The sequence below is a fragment of the Typopeltis vanoorti genome, chromosome 15 (genome assembly GCF_054136105.1).
Source record: "Typopeltis vanoorti isolate ZY-2024b chromosome 15, IOZ_Tvanoo_1.0, whole genome shotgun sequence".
NCBI classification, from domain to species: Eukaryota; Metazoa; Arthropoda; class Arachnida; order Uropygi; family Thelyphonidae; genus Typopeltis; species Typopeltis vanoorti.
Window position 1 is genome coordinate 81149041 of NC_143563.1, and position 15418 is coordinate 81164458.

Sequence of the window (15418 nt, forward strand, 5' to 3'; positions counted from 1 at the left end):
GTGGAAAAATTACAACAGCCTGTCATGGAATGCCTACATGCTGTGCTTGGGCAGTTGACGGCAGCATCTACAAGAAACCTGGAGAGCTCCTTTCAGCATGAGAAAACAACCAGTCTAATCCACAAGGAAGTTGAGAGGTTGTAGAGACCGTTGCTTGAAAAAATGGACACAGTAATGCAACGGTTGAAAGAAGTGTCTGATAGAGAGACACTGCAGAATCTCCTTTGTCTTCGGACGGAGATAATGAGAGAGGTCACACCAGAGAGCACCAAGGTGCTACCACTGCAGTAGGATTGGGCATCTTGCCCGAAATTGCTTTGTCAAAAGAGGAAACACAAGGGGAAACTATCACACATTTGCACCAAACAAGGGGATAGCCGACATCAAGGGTATTCATCTGGAATCACAGTAGAGGGGAATGATCTGCGGAAAGAAATTGAGGGCATTAATAGATACAGGTTCCCAAGTGTCCATGATATCAGAAAGCTATTTCAGAGAACTGGAGCCCCGTGTGAGAAGAAATGTCAGATATCTGAGAAGGCAAGTTAAGCTGTTAGGAATTTCCCCCTCCCTTACTTCAGGGGTACATAGGAAGTACCCCCCCTGAAGAGATGACCAACATGTTGCAGAAGAGGAAGAAAAAAAGAGAAACTGGAAGAGATAGTTAAACAATTCACAGTGAAGGGTCGTGCAGAAATGTTCTCTGCAGTTAGCGATGTTCTCAAAATGGTTGAAGACATGGACCCCAATGTTGAACGCTACTTATTAGTAGAAAGGAAAGTACATGATGCGTTTGCTTGCTATAAACAAATTTATGATGAAAAGAATAAGCAAAGCACATTGGACATTTTCATCAAAAAAACAAAGGTTATACCAGAAGAGCTGCAGCCTGGTCTTTCACATAGGGAAGGTAATGAAGACATGATTTTGGAGGAAGATTTGGGTAATTATTCTCCTGTTTTATAGTGGCAGGCACACAGTACAGTTTTATAACAAGGTTAAAAAATTAAAATGACGATATACATATTACTGTTAAGTCCCTAACCTTATAACTCTGTTGATTTAATGTATCGACTTACGTCCTGCCTGATGGAACGGAACGCCGACATAAGTCGAGGGATGACTGTACATTAAATATATGCTACACCGCACAAAATCTCGCATGTTGATATCAGTCAATGCTGATGTCTTGGTGGCCATTTTTCTCATATATATCAGTGCCATAACGAAAAACTTTTCTTAAAGTATATTGCATAATAATAGTTGACTAAACAACACCACTTACCAACCCAGTCAAAAATAAACAAAATATCACCAATTATATATAATATCGCTAGCATCTATTACAAAATAATGACTCGCCCTCAGCACAAATGTACTGCAGCTGGTACTAAGGACAATACTAGCACCTTAAGAACACACAGGGAAATTTTTCTTTTGCAAGAGGTACAACTTCCACCAACCCTTTCATTAAATAAAAAAAAAAAAAAAATTCAGTTGTAAAAAATAAATGATAACAGGTGGTTCAACCTATTAATATATGTAGCGCAACTTTGGTATATTAGAGTTAGTAAAATTAGGTATGGGGATGGATATTATTAATAATAATGATTTACCTGTTTTCTCTTGTTGCTTTTGTAGATCGTGCAGTATACTTATGAAAAAATTGTAATCTCACTAGAAAACCAATATACTTCACTAAAGAGAAACCATCTGACACATAATATTAAAAAAAAAAGAAGAAAGAAACAAAATACTCAAGAATGTTCTTGATGTAATGTGATAATGTTACTCTTGTGATTTTCTATGGATACAGTTCATAAATATTAATTTTACATGAAAATTCTATTGGGGGGGGGGGAGAAGAAGATGAAGAAGAAAATTTAAACTGGTATTCCATAAATATTGATGAATATATAAAAATGAGATTGCTCGATGTGCAACATGCATGATATAAATCCTAGCATATTATGCTCAACACCTGTGGAAAGAATTGGTAAGTTGAATAAGGGCCAGTATACTGAACAAAAGATTCATGGAGCTAGCAGTCACAATGAAGGAAGAATGATTCAGGTATCTGATCAATATTAAATCACAAAACGCTGTAAGCATACCTAGAAGAGTGGAAATTGTGATGATGAAAGAAGAGTGCACACATGCTGTACCGACAGGTGCGCAATTTAAGTTTCTCTAAAAAACAGTGCTACTCCAAAACATATTTCAACAATAGTGTGTAATTAGTGATCCCTTAATTAACTAACCTTTAAATAACCAAACCCACAGTTAATCAATCCTTGACTGAGTTAGTGTGTCAAATGACTCCCAGAAGTTAATGTGCAACTGTACATTCAGTTAAAATTCCATCAATTAACTAAGCATAAAATCCATTTCCCAACATGACCAGATAACTGAGATATCACAGTATGTAATAAAGAACAAATAATTAATAATATGATTTACTTTCTTAGATGAGGCCCATCGTCACTCCAGCCAAGTAATCTTGCAGCAGGCTGCAGAAGTTTCAACATATAGTTCTGAACAAGAAATAATAAATAAATACATACATATTTATGTAGCATATTTTAAGCTTCAGCATATACTTCTGAACAAGAAATAATGAATAAATAAATAGTCATATATATGCATATTTAAATCTAAATCAATTATCACAGTTTTCCCCCACACCTCACTTCAAAATGTATATTTAGAATTGTGACAAAATTGCCCTTTATTGTGGTTTTTTTCTGCAAACTGTTATCCCCCCCATACACCCCTACTTAAATCCACTCCAAACACATCTAGCAGAAAGAGAGAGAGAGAGAGAGATGTTGAAAGTTTTCACTTGGTTATACTATAAATTAAAGATGCCAAGAAATTATATTCTTGGTTGCATCCTTTATCCAAATGTAAGCAAACAAAGTTGTGTGTGAAGTCACTTCACAACCTTTATGAGTAAAGGTTGTGAAGTGAATAAAGGATGTAACCAAGAATATAATTTCTTGGCATCTTTAATTTAGAAAGAGAGAGAGAGAGAAAGAATCATTCTCATTCAAATAAGGCCAGTGTAAAAGGGGTTCGCAACTTTCTTTAAAGAGACAATCTGAATCGAAATGATTGCCTCTCAAGATCTTAAGGGTCAAAGCTGGATAACTAGAAGGGACCTTCATGTACCCTTTAAAGGAATACAGATCGGTTGGTTGGGCTATAGTTTATTTGGCACAAAAACTACAAAGGTCATACTGTGTCATACTAAGGTTACAACTATACATAAGCAGTAAAAGAAAATTGTAAACAATATGCCTGTACAAAAATTAGGTTCCACAAAGCAGCATCTACATAGAAACAGAATTGCTGCAGAGGGCACAGCAATACACAAAGTTAAGGGTTATAGTAGTACAAAAATTGTCAACAATACAAGTTAAATAAATGAAATGCATGTAAGCCAAGGAATGCAGTATCTACATACAGTTAAAATTATAACAGATGTTTTTACAGCCATACATAAATAGGCAAAAAGAATTATTATACAGCATGCATGCATAAAAATAAAATTTGGCAATGTGGTATCTACATATAAACAAAATTACAAGGTTACACAAATATACACGGTGTCCTACAGCAACATATAATTGGTCAAAAAAATTAGTAAATAATATATATGCACAAAAGTTAAGCTGGGCAATGGCATCTAAATATAAACAAAATTACTGCAGCCTTTAAGGCAGTACATAATTAGACAACAATATAAGTTAATAAACAAAATGCATGTACAATACCAAGCCAAGGAATGCAGTATCTACATATAAAATTACTACAATAAAATTACAACAAATGTTATTACACTAATACATAGAGTTAAAGAGGAATTATTATAGATTATGTATGCATAAAAATTAAGTTTAGCAGTGTGGTATTTACATATTAACAAAATTACAACAAGGTAACATAAGGCTACAGAAATATATGATTGGTCAGAAATTAACCTTATGAATAATATATACATTAGTACTCAACTCCTGCACATATACATCACAAAACATTACATATTTTGTAATATATACGTACTAAAGTTAAGTGAAGCAATACAGTATTTACATTTAAACAAAATTGCAGTCAAATGTGTTTGTATAAATTAATTCTTTGTAAAAAATTAAAAACATCATGCAATCTGCCCAAGTCTGTCAGCATCTGCCTGAGTGTATATGGTCTGGCCAGGTAGGCAAAAATTTCATTCCTCTCTCATGCAAAGTGCTGGCCCTCTACCAGTATAGGATAAATAATGAGATATGTATTGCATTTTTCACACATGGGAGTGTCATTAGCTCTCAGTAAATAAGAATGTGTAAGATGACTGTGACCTATGCAGAGCCTAGTGAGAACAACTTCCTCTCTTCTCTTTATATGTTGACTGGAATGCTAATGCTCGATTTCAAGTTTAATGTTATATAATTTGTTTGTTAATGCTTCCTGCTATGATTACTGCCATTGAGCAACACAAGTTAATTGTATTGCTCAATGATCGTATTTGATCCTATAAACTGTCTGTAGTCTGTATATGGTACTGTCAAACAGCATGTGGAGAAATTATGAGCTGATTTAGCAGCTGCATTTGCAACCTCATTTCCTTTAATTCCAATGCAGCTAGGAATCCAGCACAACTGTGGGATCTGGTTGGAGATAATAACGTCAGGAAACACAAGAGCACAGCCAACAGAGGTATTAGTTCTTAAACCATCAGTATAGATAGGCAAGAAATCAGTGTGCTGCTCTGTGTGCATTAAACAATTGGAGGTAGACAGATGATGGAGTATGAGATTTCTGTAGCTGCCAAAGTGAGAGGTTGCAGGATGGTGTGTAAACCTGCCATGGAGGAATGCTGTTATGTTTAGTGTAGGCAATGTTGTCAACATTTATACCAAGAGCTTGCATAGTCTCTTTAATATGCATACCAAAAGGATGTATGGCAGTTTGAAGTATGTGGTATTGAGCTTCCCAGTGCAGAGAAAAGAGACTAGTCCATGTAGGATGATCTGGGAGAGACTTTATCTTTAGGGCATAATTAAGAGACAACTGTTTCCGTCGAAGTGACAGAGCTGGTTCATTTGCTTCAACAAAAGACTCTGAGTGGGTGATGTGCAAAAGGTACCAGTAGAGATCCGTATACCCTGATGATGGATGGAATCCAACCATTGCAGGTTACTCTGTGTTGCAGAACCATAGACTTCAGACCCATAATCCAGCTTTGCACTGCTTTTTGCACTTTTTTCTTAGTTGACGAATGTGTGCTAGAAATGTAAGTTTACTGTCAAAGATCAGTCCCAAGAATTTGGCTTCTGTAACTACTGGAATAATAGTGCGTCCCATTCTTAATTCAGGAAAAGACAACTTGAGCAATTGCTTGCTCAAGTTGTCTTTTAATTATCCTCATGTTACAGGAGTGGTAGTAAATTGTGAAGTCATCAACATATAGAGCATTGTCTACAGTGGGATGAAGCTGTTGTGATTGAGTTAATTTTAACAGCGAAAGTGTCACAATTAAGACAGCACTGGGGAACATTCTGTTCTTGATGTTATGGCCAGGATAGCGTACGTCTCACTCTGACTTGGAAAATTCGCCTGGAAAGAAAGTTTTTAATAAATACGGGAAGGGGTCCTTTAAGACCCAGGTTATAGAGATCTTTTAATATGCCATATCTCCAGGCTATGTCATAAGCTTTTTCCATGTCAAAAAAAAAAAAAAAAAACTGAAACAAGATCTTCTTGCTTCAGAAATGCATCTTATATTCAAGTTTCTAAATGAACCAAATGATCTAAAGTTGAGCGATGTCTACGGAAACCACATTGTATATTGGAGAGAAAATTGTTGCTTTCTAAATACCAGAGAAGTCTGGCATTAACCATTTTCTCTAGTATCTTACAAAGACAGTTGGTCAGAGCAATGGATCGATAATTATTTACTTGTGCTGGATCTTTTCCTGGTTTTAGGACAGCAATGACAATTGACTAATGCAAAGAATTTGGAAATCTTTCCTCTGCAAGTATTCTATTGTATAGTAAGAGAAGGAGATCCATAGAAGATGATGATGGTAGATGTTTTATCATTTCATAATGGATGTCATCAGGACCTTACTGCATTAGGGAGAGATAGTAGGAGAGCTCTTTTTAGTTCCTCCTTAACAAATGGCTGATTATATGGCTCAAGAACATTGGTAGAAAAATTTAACCTTTGCTTCTCTTGCTGTTCTTTCAGAATTAAAAATACAGGAGGATATGAAGCTGTTGCAGAGATTCTGGGAAAATTTTCTCCCAGAGTGTCTGCAATGGCTTTGGGATCAGCAAAAACACTTCCATTATGGTCTAAGGTAGACAAACAATGTGTTCTATATCTGCCTTTCATTTTCTGGATTTTATCTCATACAATTTTTGGACTGGTCATTTCATTAATTGATGTAGTAAATTGGATCCATGATTGTTTTTGACTCTGATGCCTAACATAGCGTGCTTTGGCTCAAGCACGCTTGAAAGCTATAAAGTTTGATGTGGTGGGATATCTACGAAATATATCCCATGCTCTGTGTTGATCTTTTTTGGCTGTCTGACATTCTGGGTTCCACCAAGGCTTTGGTTAGAGTGGAAACCAAGATGATGTTTTTGGGATAGAGGCTGTTGCTGCCTGGACAATGCGCTCTGTTATATATTTTACTGCTTCATTGATAGGCGTTTGACTGATGGCATCAGCACTAAATTTTGCAAGATAAGAGAAAGTGCTCCAGTCAGCCTGGTCCATTTTCCATATAGGTATCTGTGTGGGTGAACATGGTTCCTGTGAAGACTATTGTGCAGAGAACAGGAAAGTGATCACTTCCATATATGTTCTCTTCAACATCCCACGTGAGCAGTGGAAGAATGGAGGGAGAACAGATTGTAAGATCAACTGCAGAAAATGAACAGGTAGGCTTATGGAAGAAAGTATTGAGTTTATTATTTAAAAGGGAGAGGTTATTATTATCAAGAATTCTTTCAATGATTCGACCTCATCAATTAGTGTTGGCACTACCCTATAGAGTATTGTGACCATTAAAGTCACCCATCAAAAGTATGGGTTCAGGCAGTGGCAAGATAAGGTTATCAAGATCAATTTCATTTAACTCAGCACTTGGTGGTAAATAAATTAAACATACTGTAATAAGAAATCCCATGGAGAAGCGAATCGCTACTGCTTCCAGAGAAGTATTAAGTTGGACCTGATGGAAAGGAATATGACTGACCACTAGGATAGCTACTCCTCCATGAGCAGGACCACCTCCAGTTCTATCCCTGTTTACAACAGTGAAATTCCTAAAGGTAGGGTCCTCACTGGGTCTTAAGTATGTTTCCTGTAGACAGAAACAGAAAGGTTTGTGTTCCTGCAACAAAATCTTGATAACATCGATATTCTGGCGAAATCCACAACAGTTCCATTGTACAAATTTTCCTATTGTTTTGGTTTTATAGACTTGTCTGGTTTTCGGAAGGTTGAGGGCTTACCTTTGTCATATTTATCAATTGTTTTGTTGAAGTATTGACTGCCAGTGTCCATCTCTTCCTCTGGTAGAGTATTCAATACATCTGATGTGTTAGGGTCAATTGGTAAGTTTAGTTTACTTTCACTGGGTACTGAAGTATTCATTTTTTCTGTGGGAGTATCTGGTGGTTTATCTTTAAGTGATATCTTTGCCATAATTTTTGTGACAAGTGGGCTTTCATCGAGTGGGATCATTTTTGGAGTTATCTCTGGAGTAAGGCCATAGGTCATGTGATTGATGCACTCAACAGAGAAGTGCTCATGATCATAAGGCAGGTATGGTGAAATTATCAGATGGTGGAACAGACAAGTTTGAGTTGCTACTGTCACTTTCTTAATTGTTACCTTCTCAGCATAAGAGGATCTCGGAGCAAGTGTGATAATGGCTAGCTATCTTTTTGCATCCTAGTATGTTATGTTTTGCTCTGTTTTCATTCTTTGTATTTCTTTTTCATCTTTCCATTTCTGACATGCACGAGAGTAAGCTGGATGATCTCCCTGACAGTTGACACATTTAGCTTTTTTTGCACAGCAAGATTTGTTATCATGCTCTTTACTACCACATCGAGTACAGGTAGTAGAACCATGACAGGCAGTTTGGGCATGTCCATATCTCTGACATTTAAAGCATCTCAGTAGGTTAGGGATGTATAATCTAACAGGACAGCTGAGATATCCTGCTTTTACAGATGTTGGAGGCTTAGATGTATCAAAAGTAAGGATGATGTTCTTGGTTGAAACTAGGCGACCATCCCTACGTATCAGGATGCGCCTCACACCTGTCACTCCTTGATCTTTAAGTTCTGAACATATCTCCTCATCAGGAACATCAAGGAGATTCCATTCTGATATCACTCCTCTATAGGAGTTAAGTGTTTTATGAGGTGTTACTGTAATTTCTATTCCACCCATTGTTGTTGCTCTCAGTAGTTTCTCAGAATGTTGATGACACAATGTTTCCACAAGGACATCACCAGAACGCAATTTCTTAACAGTTTTGGGAGGTCCTGCCAGTCCTTATAAACCTTTTTGAATAAAGAAGGGTGACATTTTGCCTATTGGTTTTTCACCTGTAGCATGAATGATTAAAAATGTTGGTACATTTATGTTAGCATCACATGTCTTTTGTTTCTTACTTCTGTTTCCATATGCTGTATATCTATGGTATCATTACTTGGTTGGGACTTTGTTAGGGCCCCTGAAACATTTGAGAATGAAGGATTCATGCTCAAGAAGTTCTTGGTTTGCTGCCAGAGCTCCCCACCCAACATGGAGCCACAGGAGATACAGAGAACTGACCAAGGCTTCTTCCTCACCTTATGTTCAATCATCGCCTTCTCAGGGTGTACCCTGTTAAGTACCTACCTGGATACTGAACAAATGAGGATGGCGTGGCAATTTGGAATTTAGCTGACATAAGTGTGTTCTTACTGGCTTTAAGTAATAATGCAAAATGATGACATAACATGACAGAATTTCATGCCAGTTTTGAGGCATCACCCAGTTAAACAAAGCCCTGTTGTTTTTGTTGAGAAACCAGGACAAATAACAAAATGTCAGTTGCTGGAACAAATCCAAACTCAACATCAGCAGAAGTCAAGATTGGCACCATCAACATCAGAGGAATCAATGGAAAAGAAATAGAACTAGCAAAGAACTGAATGAATACCAGATTGACATAATAATTGTTACTGATACTAAGATGACAAAATGAGGTGAGATATTTCTAAGCAACAAATACAAAATGTTATATTATATTTAGACAGTAACAATCAGGAAAAGAAGGAGTAGCTATAGTATTCAACACTAGATATAAGGTTGATCTTCTTCAATGCCAGGCAATATCGAATAAAGTGATGTGGTCAAATATTAGAATGGGGGAATTGGATAATGAGACTTATTTGTGCCTATGGTTGCACAGAAGATTTAACTAATGAAGAAATGAAGGAATTTTTGAGGCATTTAAGAAGGAAGCTGGCATGCTGAAAAAGGAAAAGTTATGTCTTGTCAGAGATCTAAACAGCAGAGTAATGATTACCATACAGATATGTTCTCAGAAAGTTTGGAGAAAAGAGCAAAGCTAATTTATATTTCTTCTTCCCTTATAAATAGAATAATTCAGATAAAACATCTCAACATCAACATGTCAGATCATAATCCAGTTCTACTTAAGTTCCACTGCATGGAACAAGCACATATCAGTTCTGGACCATGGAGACCTCCACCCAATTTTCTGTTGATGTTTTCAACCAAATTCCAGACCCTCTGTTCAAAATGGAATATGTGGTTAAATTCAAACAAGCAGTGAAATAGAATATGATGGAATGGGGAAAGGAGCAGGCTTTCCTCAAAAGAAAAAAAGTTCAAAACCTGTATAATAGAGAGAAATTGGTTCGTAACAAACCAACACAATGGTATAGAATGTAGTAACATCATTAGAAACATTAACATAGGGATAAAAGTGGAAAGGCAGAAAGTAGAAGAAAGAAATTTTAAAATAAGAACACAACAGCACTTAGCATTGCCCTTCAGCTGCATTCTTCAATAGACAATTCACTAAATTCTGCAAAAAAAAAAGGGCTATCACTCAAATCTGTGTTGATCGTGAGACATAAAGAGAGGCAAAGAACAACTGCATGAGGAATATAAAGCCCAGGTAAGAAAGTGACTAATACAGTAAGGAGAGAAAAATGAAAATATCAGCGCAACCAGTGCTACAATTCAAAGAGAATACCAAGGAGTTTTTTCACGATGTGGAAAGTAGGAGGAAAAATTATGGTGGATGGATTACCTTGCTGGACAGAGATGAGACTCGAGTGACCATTGCAGATGACATTGTCGAGCTAAAGTAAGACTACAGCACCACCATGTCATCAGCATTGGTAAAGTAAAAAGTTAATGTTCCATCATAGTTCAGCAGGCTTTATTCCTAGAAGGATAAGCAGTGGTTAAGTGTTAGAAGTGAATGAAGATGAGGCAGTCCATATACTGAGTACTTTTAAATGTCAGTAAGGCAGGGTTAGGGTGACCAGACTTTCAAAACAAAAAAAGGGTCATTTTGAATTTTTCAGCAATTAAAAAAAAGGACAAAAATGGGACACTTCTGGTACGCTCTACATAAAAATGGAATAACATGTAATTATAATTATAGTACCAGGACTGAAGTGTGCATTATAATTATGAAGTATCAGCATTATCGTTGTTATTATATTTACATGATGACATTATTTCTTCCAAAAGTGTTGGTTCTTTCCAGATGCACTCATAAAAGTCAGTACATGAAATGTCAAAGTGCGTCTTGATCACAGTTATTGCTTTCACAGTCTGGTGTTGAAGCAGTTCTTTACATCAGACTACAAAAAACTCTCTCTACAGCTGCATTTGTTCCTGGGATTGCCATAACGAACACAACAACTGGCAGTATGTTTTTGTAGTGGATGTTTTTTCTTGGAGCACCTTAAATATATCACACCACCTTTTGTCCACCTCAGTGTTTGTGGCTTCCCATTCTTCCATCTTGGAGTTCATAACATTATTTATATCGCTGGCTTCATTAAATAATTCATCTTCATCAACAATTGATGAAGTGATGTTGACAGCAAAATATTGAATATTTTGCTGTCAACATCACTGATTGGGTTTAGGCTGCTTGCAACTTCTGCTCAAGTTAGTGGAGTTTGCAACTTAATCTAGTGAAATGGTTTCAATGACTGGAAATGATAAGTCGATTTGCTTAAATATTGAAAGAAAGTATCATAAGATAAATTTGTAGTGTCTAAAAATTATTTTTCATCAAAGACACCCTCATCTTTGAACTCTGAAATAATTGATGATATTTTAAATGTTTTAAAGTTCTCAGCTTTCCTATTTGTAATTTTTTGTCTGAGCAATTCCAATTCTTCTACCACTTTAGTTGCCAAAATATTTTCCCTTTCTATTTTCATTATTGTTGCTGAGAATATTTTCAGCTGGCTTTGCATGAAATGGAGATAAAATATTGATTGTTACTGAAATTGGTTATTGATTTGGTTACTGAAAAATGATTTCAACAATGTAGGACATTTATCGTGATAAAAAATAAGATCCAAGTCTATCATACATGTCAATAATCCTATTCACAGCTGGTAGTAATGTTAACCATCTTGTTTGTACACTACCTAGAACACACTTGTATTCAATTTCTGTAAATGCCCAGAAATTCTTCAATTCCTCTACTCTCACGATGTAAATGTGGAAATAATGAAATATTCTATTTACTTATTATTCTAATTGTTTCGATACCAATAGGCAAAACATCAGCTTGTCTGTACACCATTATGAACAGCATGAGCAGCACATAGCATGAATGTTCATTTTTAAACCTTTGTTGAGTCTTGAAAATACATTGTTGGAACCACTCGTTTGTATCCTCTGAAGTTGGCATTGCAGTTATCTGCAGAAAATGCAATAATTTTCTCAGTCAGCTGCTGTTTCTGCAAAATATCCAATATATGATTTGCAAGCAGTTCTGCAGTCTCTCCTGTTATGTTCTGAAAATCTATCACTTTAACCCGAATACCGTTATTCTGAATGAAGTACCTAACAAGGACAGGTGTCAACTTAAAATTTCTGTGGTTTGATGTGTCTACCATACCTGACACATATTTAGCTTGTTTCAATTCAATTGCTATTTCTCACATTGCATAATGTGCCAGGACATTCACTAAAATTGATTGGCACTTTGTTCGCCCACATGTAAATTTCTTTTGAAATAAATTTTTCGCTATTGAAAGGTTATGTTTCACTAAATGAAATGCAAACAAACCTTCTTGAGCTGCAAGACATTTACTTTCGTCAGTTAATTTCTCTTTTGAATTCTTGACTTGAACTGAGAGCAGCAGTTGCCAATTTATGTTTTTGCTTCGTCAAATGCTGTTTTATATCAGAACAGCCTCCATGTTCAACTGGGAAAAAACCGAATGACACATAGTACATTGCAACTTGTTTGTTGTTTCATCTTCAAGATGGGATATTCTTCTTTTAAATCCCGAGTGAAACTACACTTCCTTTTCAGTATGAAAAATCCTGATTAAATATCACCACTCACAATATATACTTGCTTTAACTTTCACAATTACTAACAGACCGGCATAAGAAGCACAAAACAATGGTATGGTAGACAAAGTAATCTTGTTACTGCCCAGATGCGGCATTTTCATCCTATCGCAGAGAGAGAGAGAGAGAGAAAGTGCATTAATAATTGTTGATAATTGTCATAGCATGCATATTTTAGATCTCAAGCTATTACATGTCACCAGCAGAGACATTATCCTTTCCACATTCGAACATACAAGAATGAAGTCATGCCACGAATTCAAAAACGGGACTAAAGTTAATAAAAAGGGACAATTAGCATCCTGTTAAGGTTTTGTTGGGACAACAGGACCAGAGTCTAAAAAAGGTGACAATCCCATTAAAAAAGGGACGTCTGGTCACCCTACGCTAGATGGAATTTCATCACGTGTTTAAAGGGGCTGTGCTGTTGAACTAACTAACGGTACCATTAACTTGGCACAGTTGGTTCCACAAGTCTTGCGAAAGGATAAGTGAAAGGAAGGTAATATAGTGCTACTGTATAAAGGCAGCAGTAGAATGGAGGTATCAAACTATGGCCTGATTGTATTTTTTCTGTAGTTCTTAAGATTTTACAGAAATTGGTAAGAACTTGTATACAGAATTGGCCAGATGAGGTCAATATTATCCATACAAGCCAGCATGGATTTATTAAAGGGTACTCTTGTTTTAGTAATCTGGTTACCTTTCACAATACAGTCACAAAAGCAGTGGATACACTATCATTTTTATTTTATTTATTTTTTTGCAAAAGGAACTTGACAGGATGCCACATGACAAGTTGGTTTTTAAGTTGCAACATATGGGTTTGGATATCAGGTTTGTGGATTGGATTGGTAACAAGCTTTCTGACAGACATCAGAGAGTTGTATACAGATGAACAGTATCAGGGAGTCCAAGACTAAAAATGGAGTTCCACATGGTTCAGTACTGTTCAATCAATGTTCAATCTTTATGTCAATGTTATTGTCACAAGATTACAAGGAGATATTGAATTGTTTGCAGAAAATGTGGAGTTTGGGAGGTTGCTAGCAATAATGCTCATATCTTTAAAGGTACCTGTGGCATGATTATAAATAATAAATTACATGATAACCACAGTAATTAACTTTAATGAAATGAAAGTACAGATATTTTGTACTGAAAATAACAGTGCATCATCAGTGTGTAGAAACAAGCAATCAAAGGAACAACATAGTATTGACACTAAACACAATATCCAGTGGGATAAATCTCATCTTCTCCATAGATGCAGGTTTAAATATGAACGCCTTTTCAAAGAAAGTTGCGAAGTTCTTTTACATCGGCCAAATCTGAATCGGAATGATTGTCTCTCTCTCCCAAAAGTTTGAGAGATTCTTATCTTATGTAACCATCAAAAATAGTTGTTTAATAATATTTTAATAATATTATTTATTAATACTAATTTCTAGCACACAACAACAGTTTTTAATTGGTAAACCACCGACTACTGTATGTACTTTGTGATCCGGTTCCTTTGATTGCTTGTTTCTACATGCTGATGATGTACTGTTATTTTCAGTATACGGAATATCTGTACTTTAATTTCATTAAAGTTCATTACTGTGGCTGGTAATCCCCTTAATAGCAGTCGTGTTTTGGCTCTTTAAGGGGATTTGAATAAGCTGGATAGGTAGGCAAATGAATAGTAATTTCAGTTTAATGCAAATAAATGTAAGGTTTAGAAATTTGGAATCCACAAATGGAATGCTTCATACTGACCTGGTGGAGTTATACTGGAAGTGGAAGAAGCAAGGGATTTGGGGGCAATTGATGATAAAAATTTGAAGTTAAGAGGGAATGTTGCAAAGGTTTTGACTCAGAGAATTGCTGCGATATTGAGGAGGATGCTGACCACTAGAGATAAAAGGGTGGTAATGCCATTGCATAAAGCTTTCATTAGACCACATCTGCACTGATGAGATCTGGTCACTGAGATTTGAGGGGAATGAAATAACCTTGGGGTGGGTATAGAGATGGATAACAAAAATGATATCAGGACTGTACAAAGTTGGTTATGAGAATAGACTGAAGGTATGAAAACTGCAGAGTTTGGTGAACACAAGACAAAGTGGTGATATGACTGGGACATTTAAGCTGTTGAAGGGGTTATCAGAGCAACACTGGGAAGATTGTTCACATGGTAGAACCAGGGAAAAGGAACTATGACAAGGGGCTATTCCTGGCAACTAAAAAAGGAAGCAGTGAGTAAAGAGTAAGAAGCAAGTTATTTACATGGAGAGTGATGAAAGCATGGAATGCATTGCCTAAGAGGGTAGTGCAAACGGTAGATGAGTTTATGGAGTGGAATGATAGACTTTGGTCTGAATAGTGTTGATCTCCCAAGATGAACCTTGCAACTCTATGGAGGTCGAGAAAATAATAATAATGGGGATGAGCAAGATAAGAGTGACAATGGAAACACTGAGCTTTATAAAAAAACACCTCACTATAAAAAAGTTATGCTTTTAGAAATGACCATATCCATCCCATTAATGAGAATATTAACATCATTCTAATTGTTATTCTCTTATCTATATTAAATGATGTTTAAACTTTAATTAAATGAATTTTAGGCAGTGCAAAGTTTCTAAATTGTTCTAAGTACTAACGGAAGAGAAGATGAGAGGTATTATAGAAGCTATCTAATAAGATATCTTCTATAATACCATCCCCCCCCCCCCAAAAAAAAAGCAGCACCTGCTCAGTAATAGTGTTATA

The 15418-nt window shown here is 36.1% G+C and overlaps 1 protein-coding gene across 2 annotated transcripts in view; it reads right to left on the reverse strand.

Moving 5' to 3' along the window:
• The window catches only part of LOC150098929 (glutamyl aminopeptidase-like), a 354155-nt gene that overhangs the window by 94749 nt on the left and 243988 nt on the right, over window positions 1-15418 (reverse strand). For both annotated transcript variants that reach the window (XM_090405705.1, XM_090405704.1), the window contains exon 13: window positions 2461-2534. In XM_090405705.1, the coding sequence (XP_090261831.1) occupies window positions 2461-2534 (74 nt within the window). The remainder of the gene's footprint in view (window positions 1-2460; window positions 2535-15418) is intronic.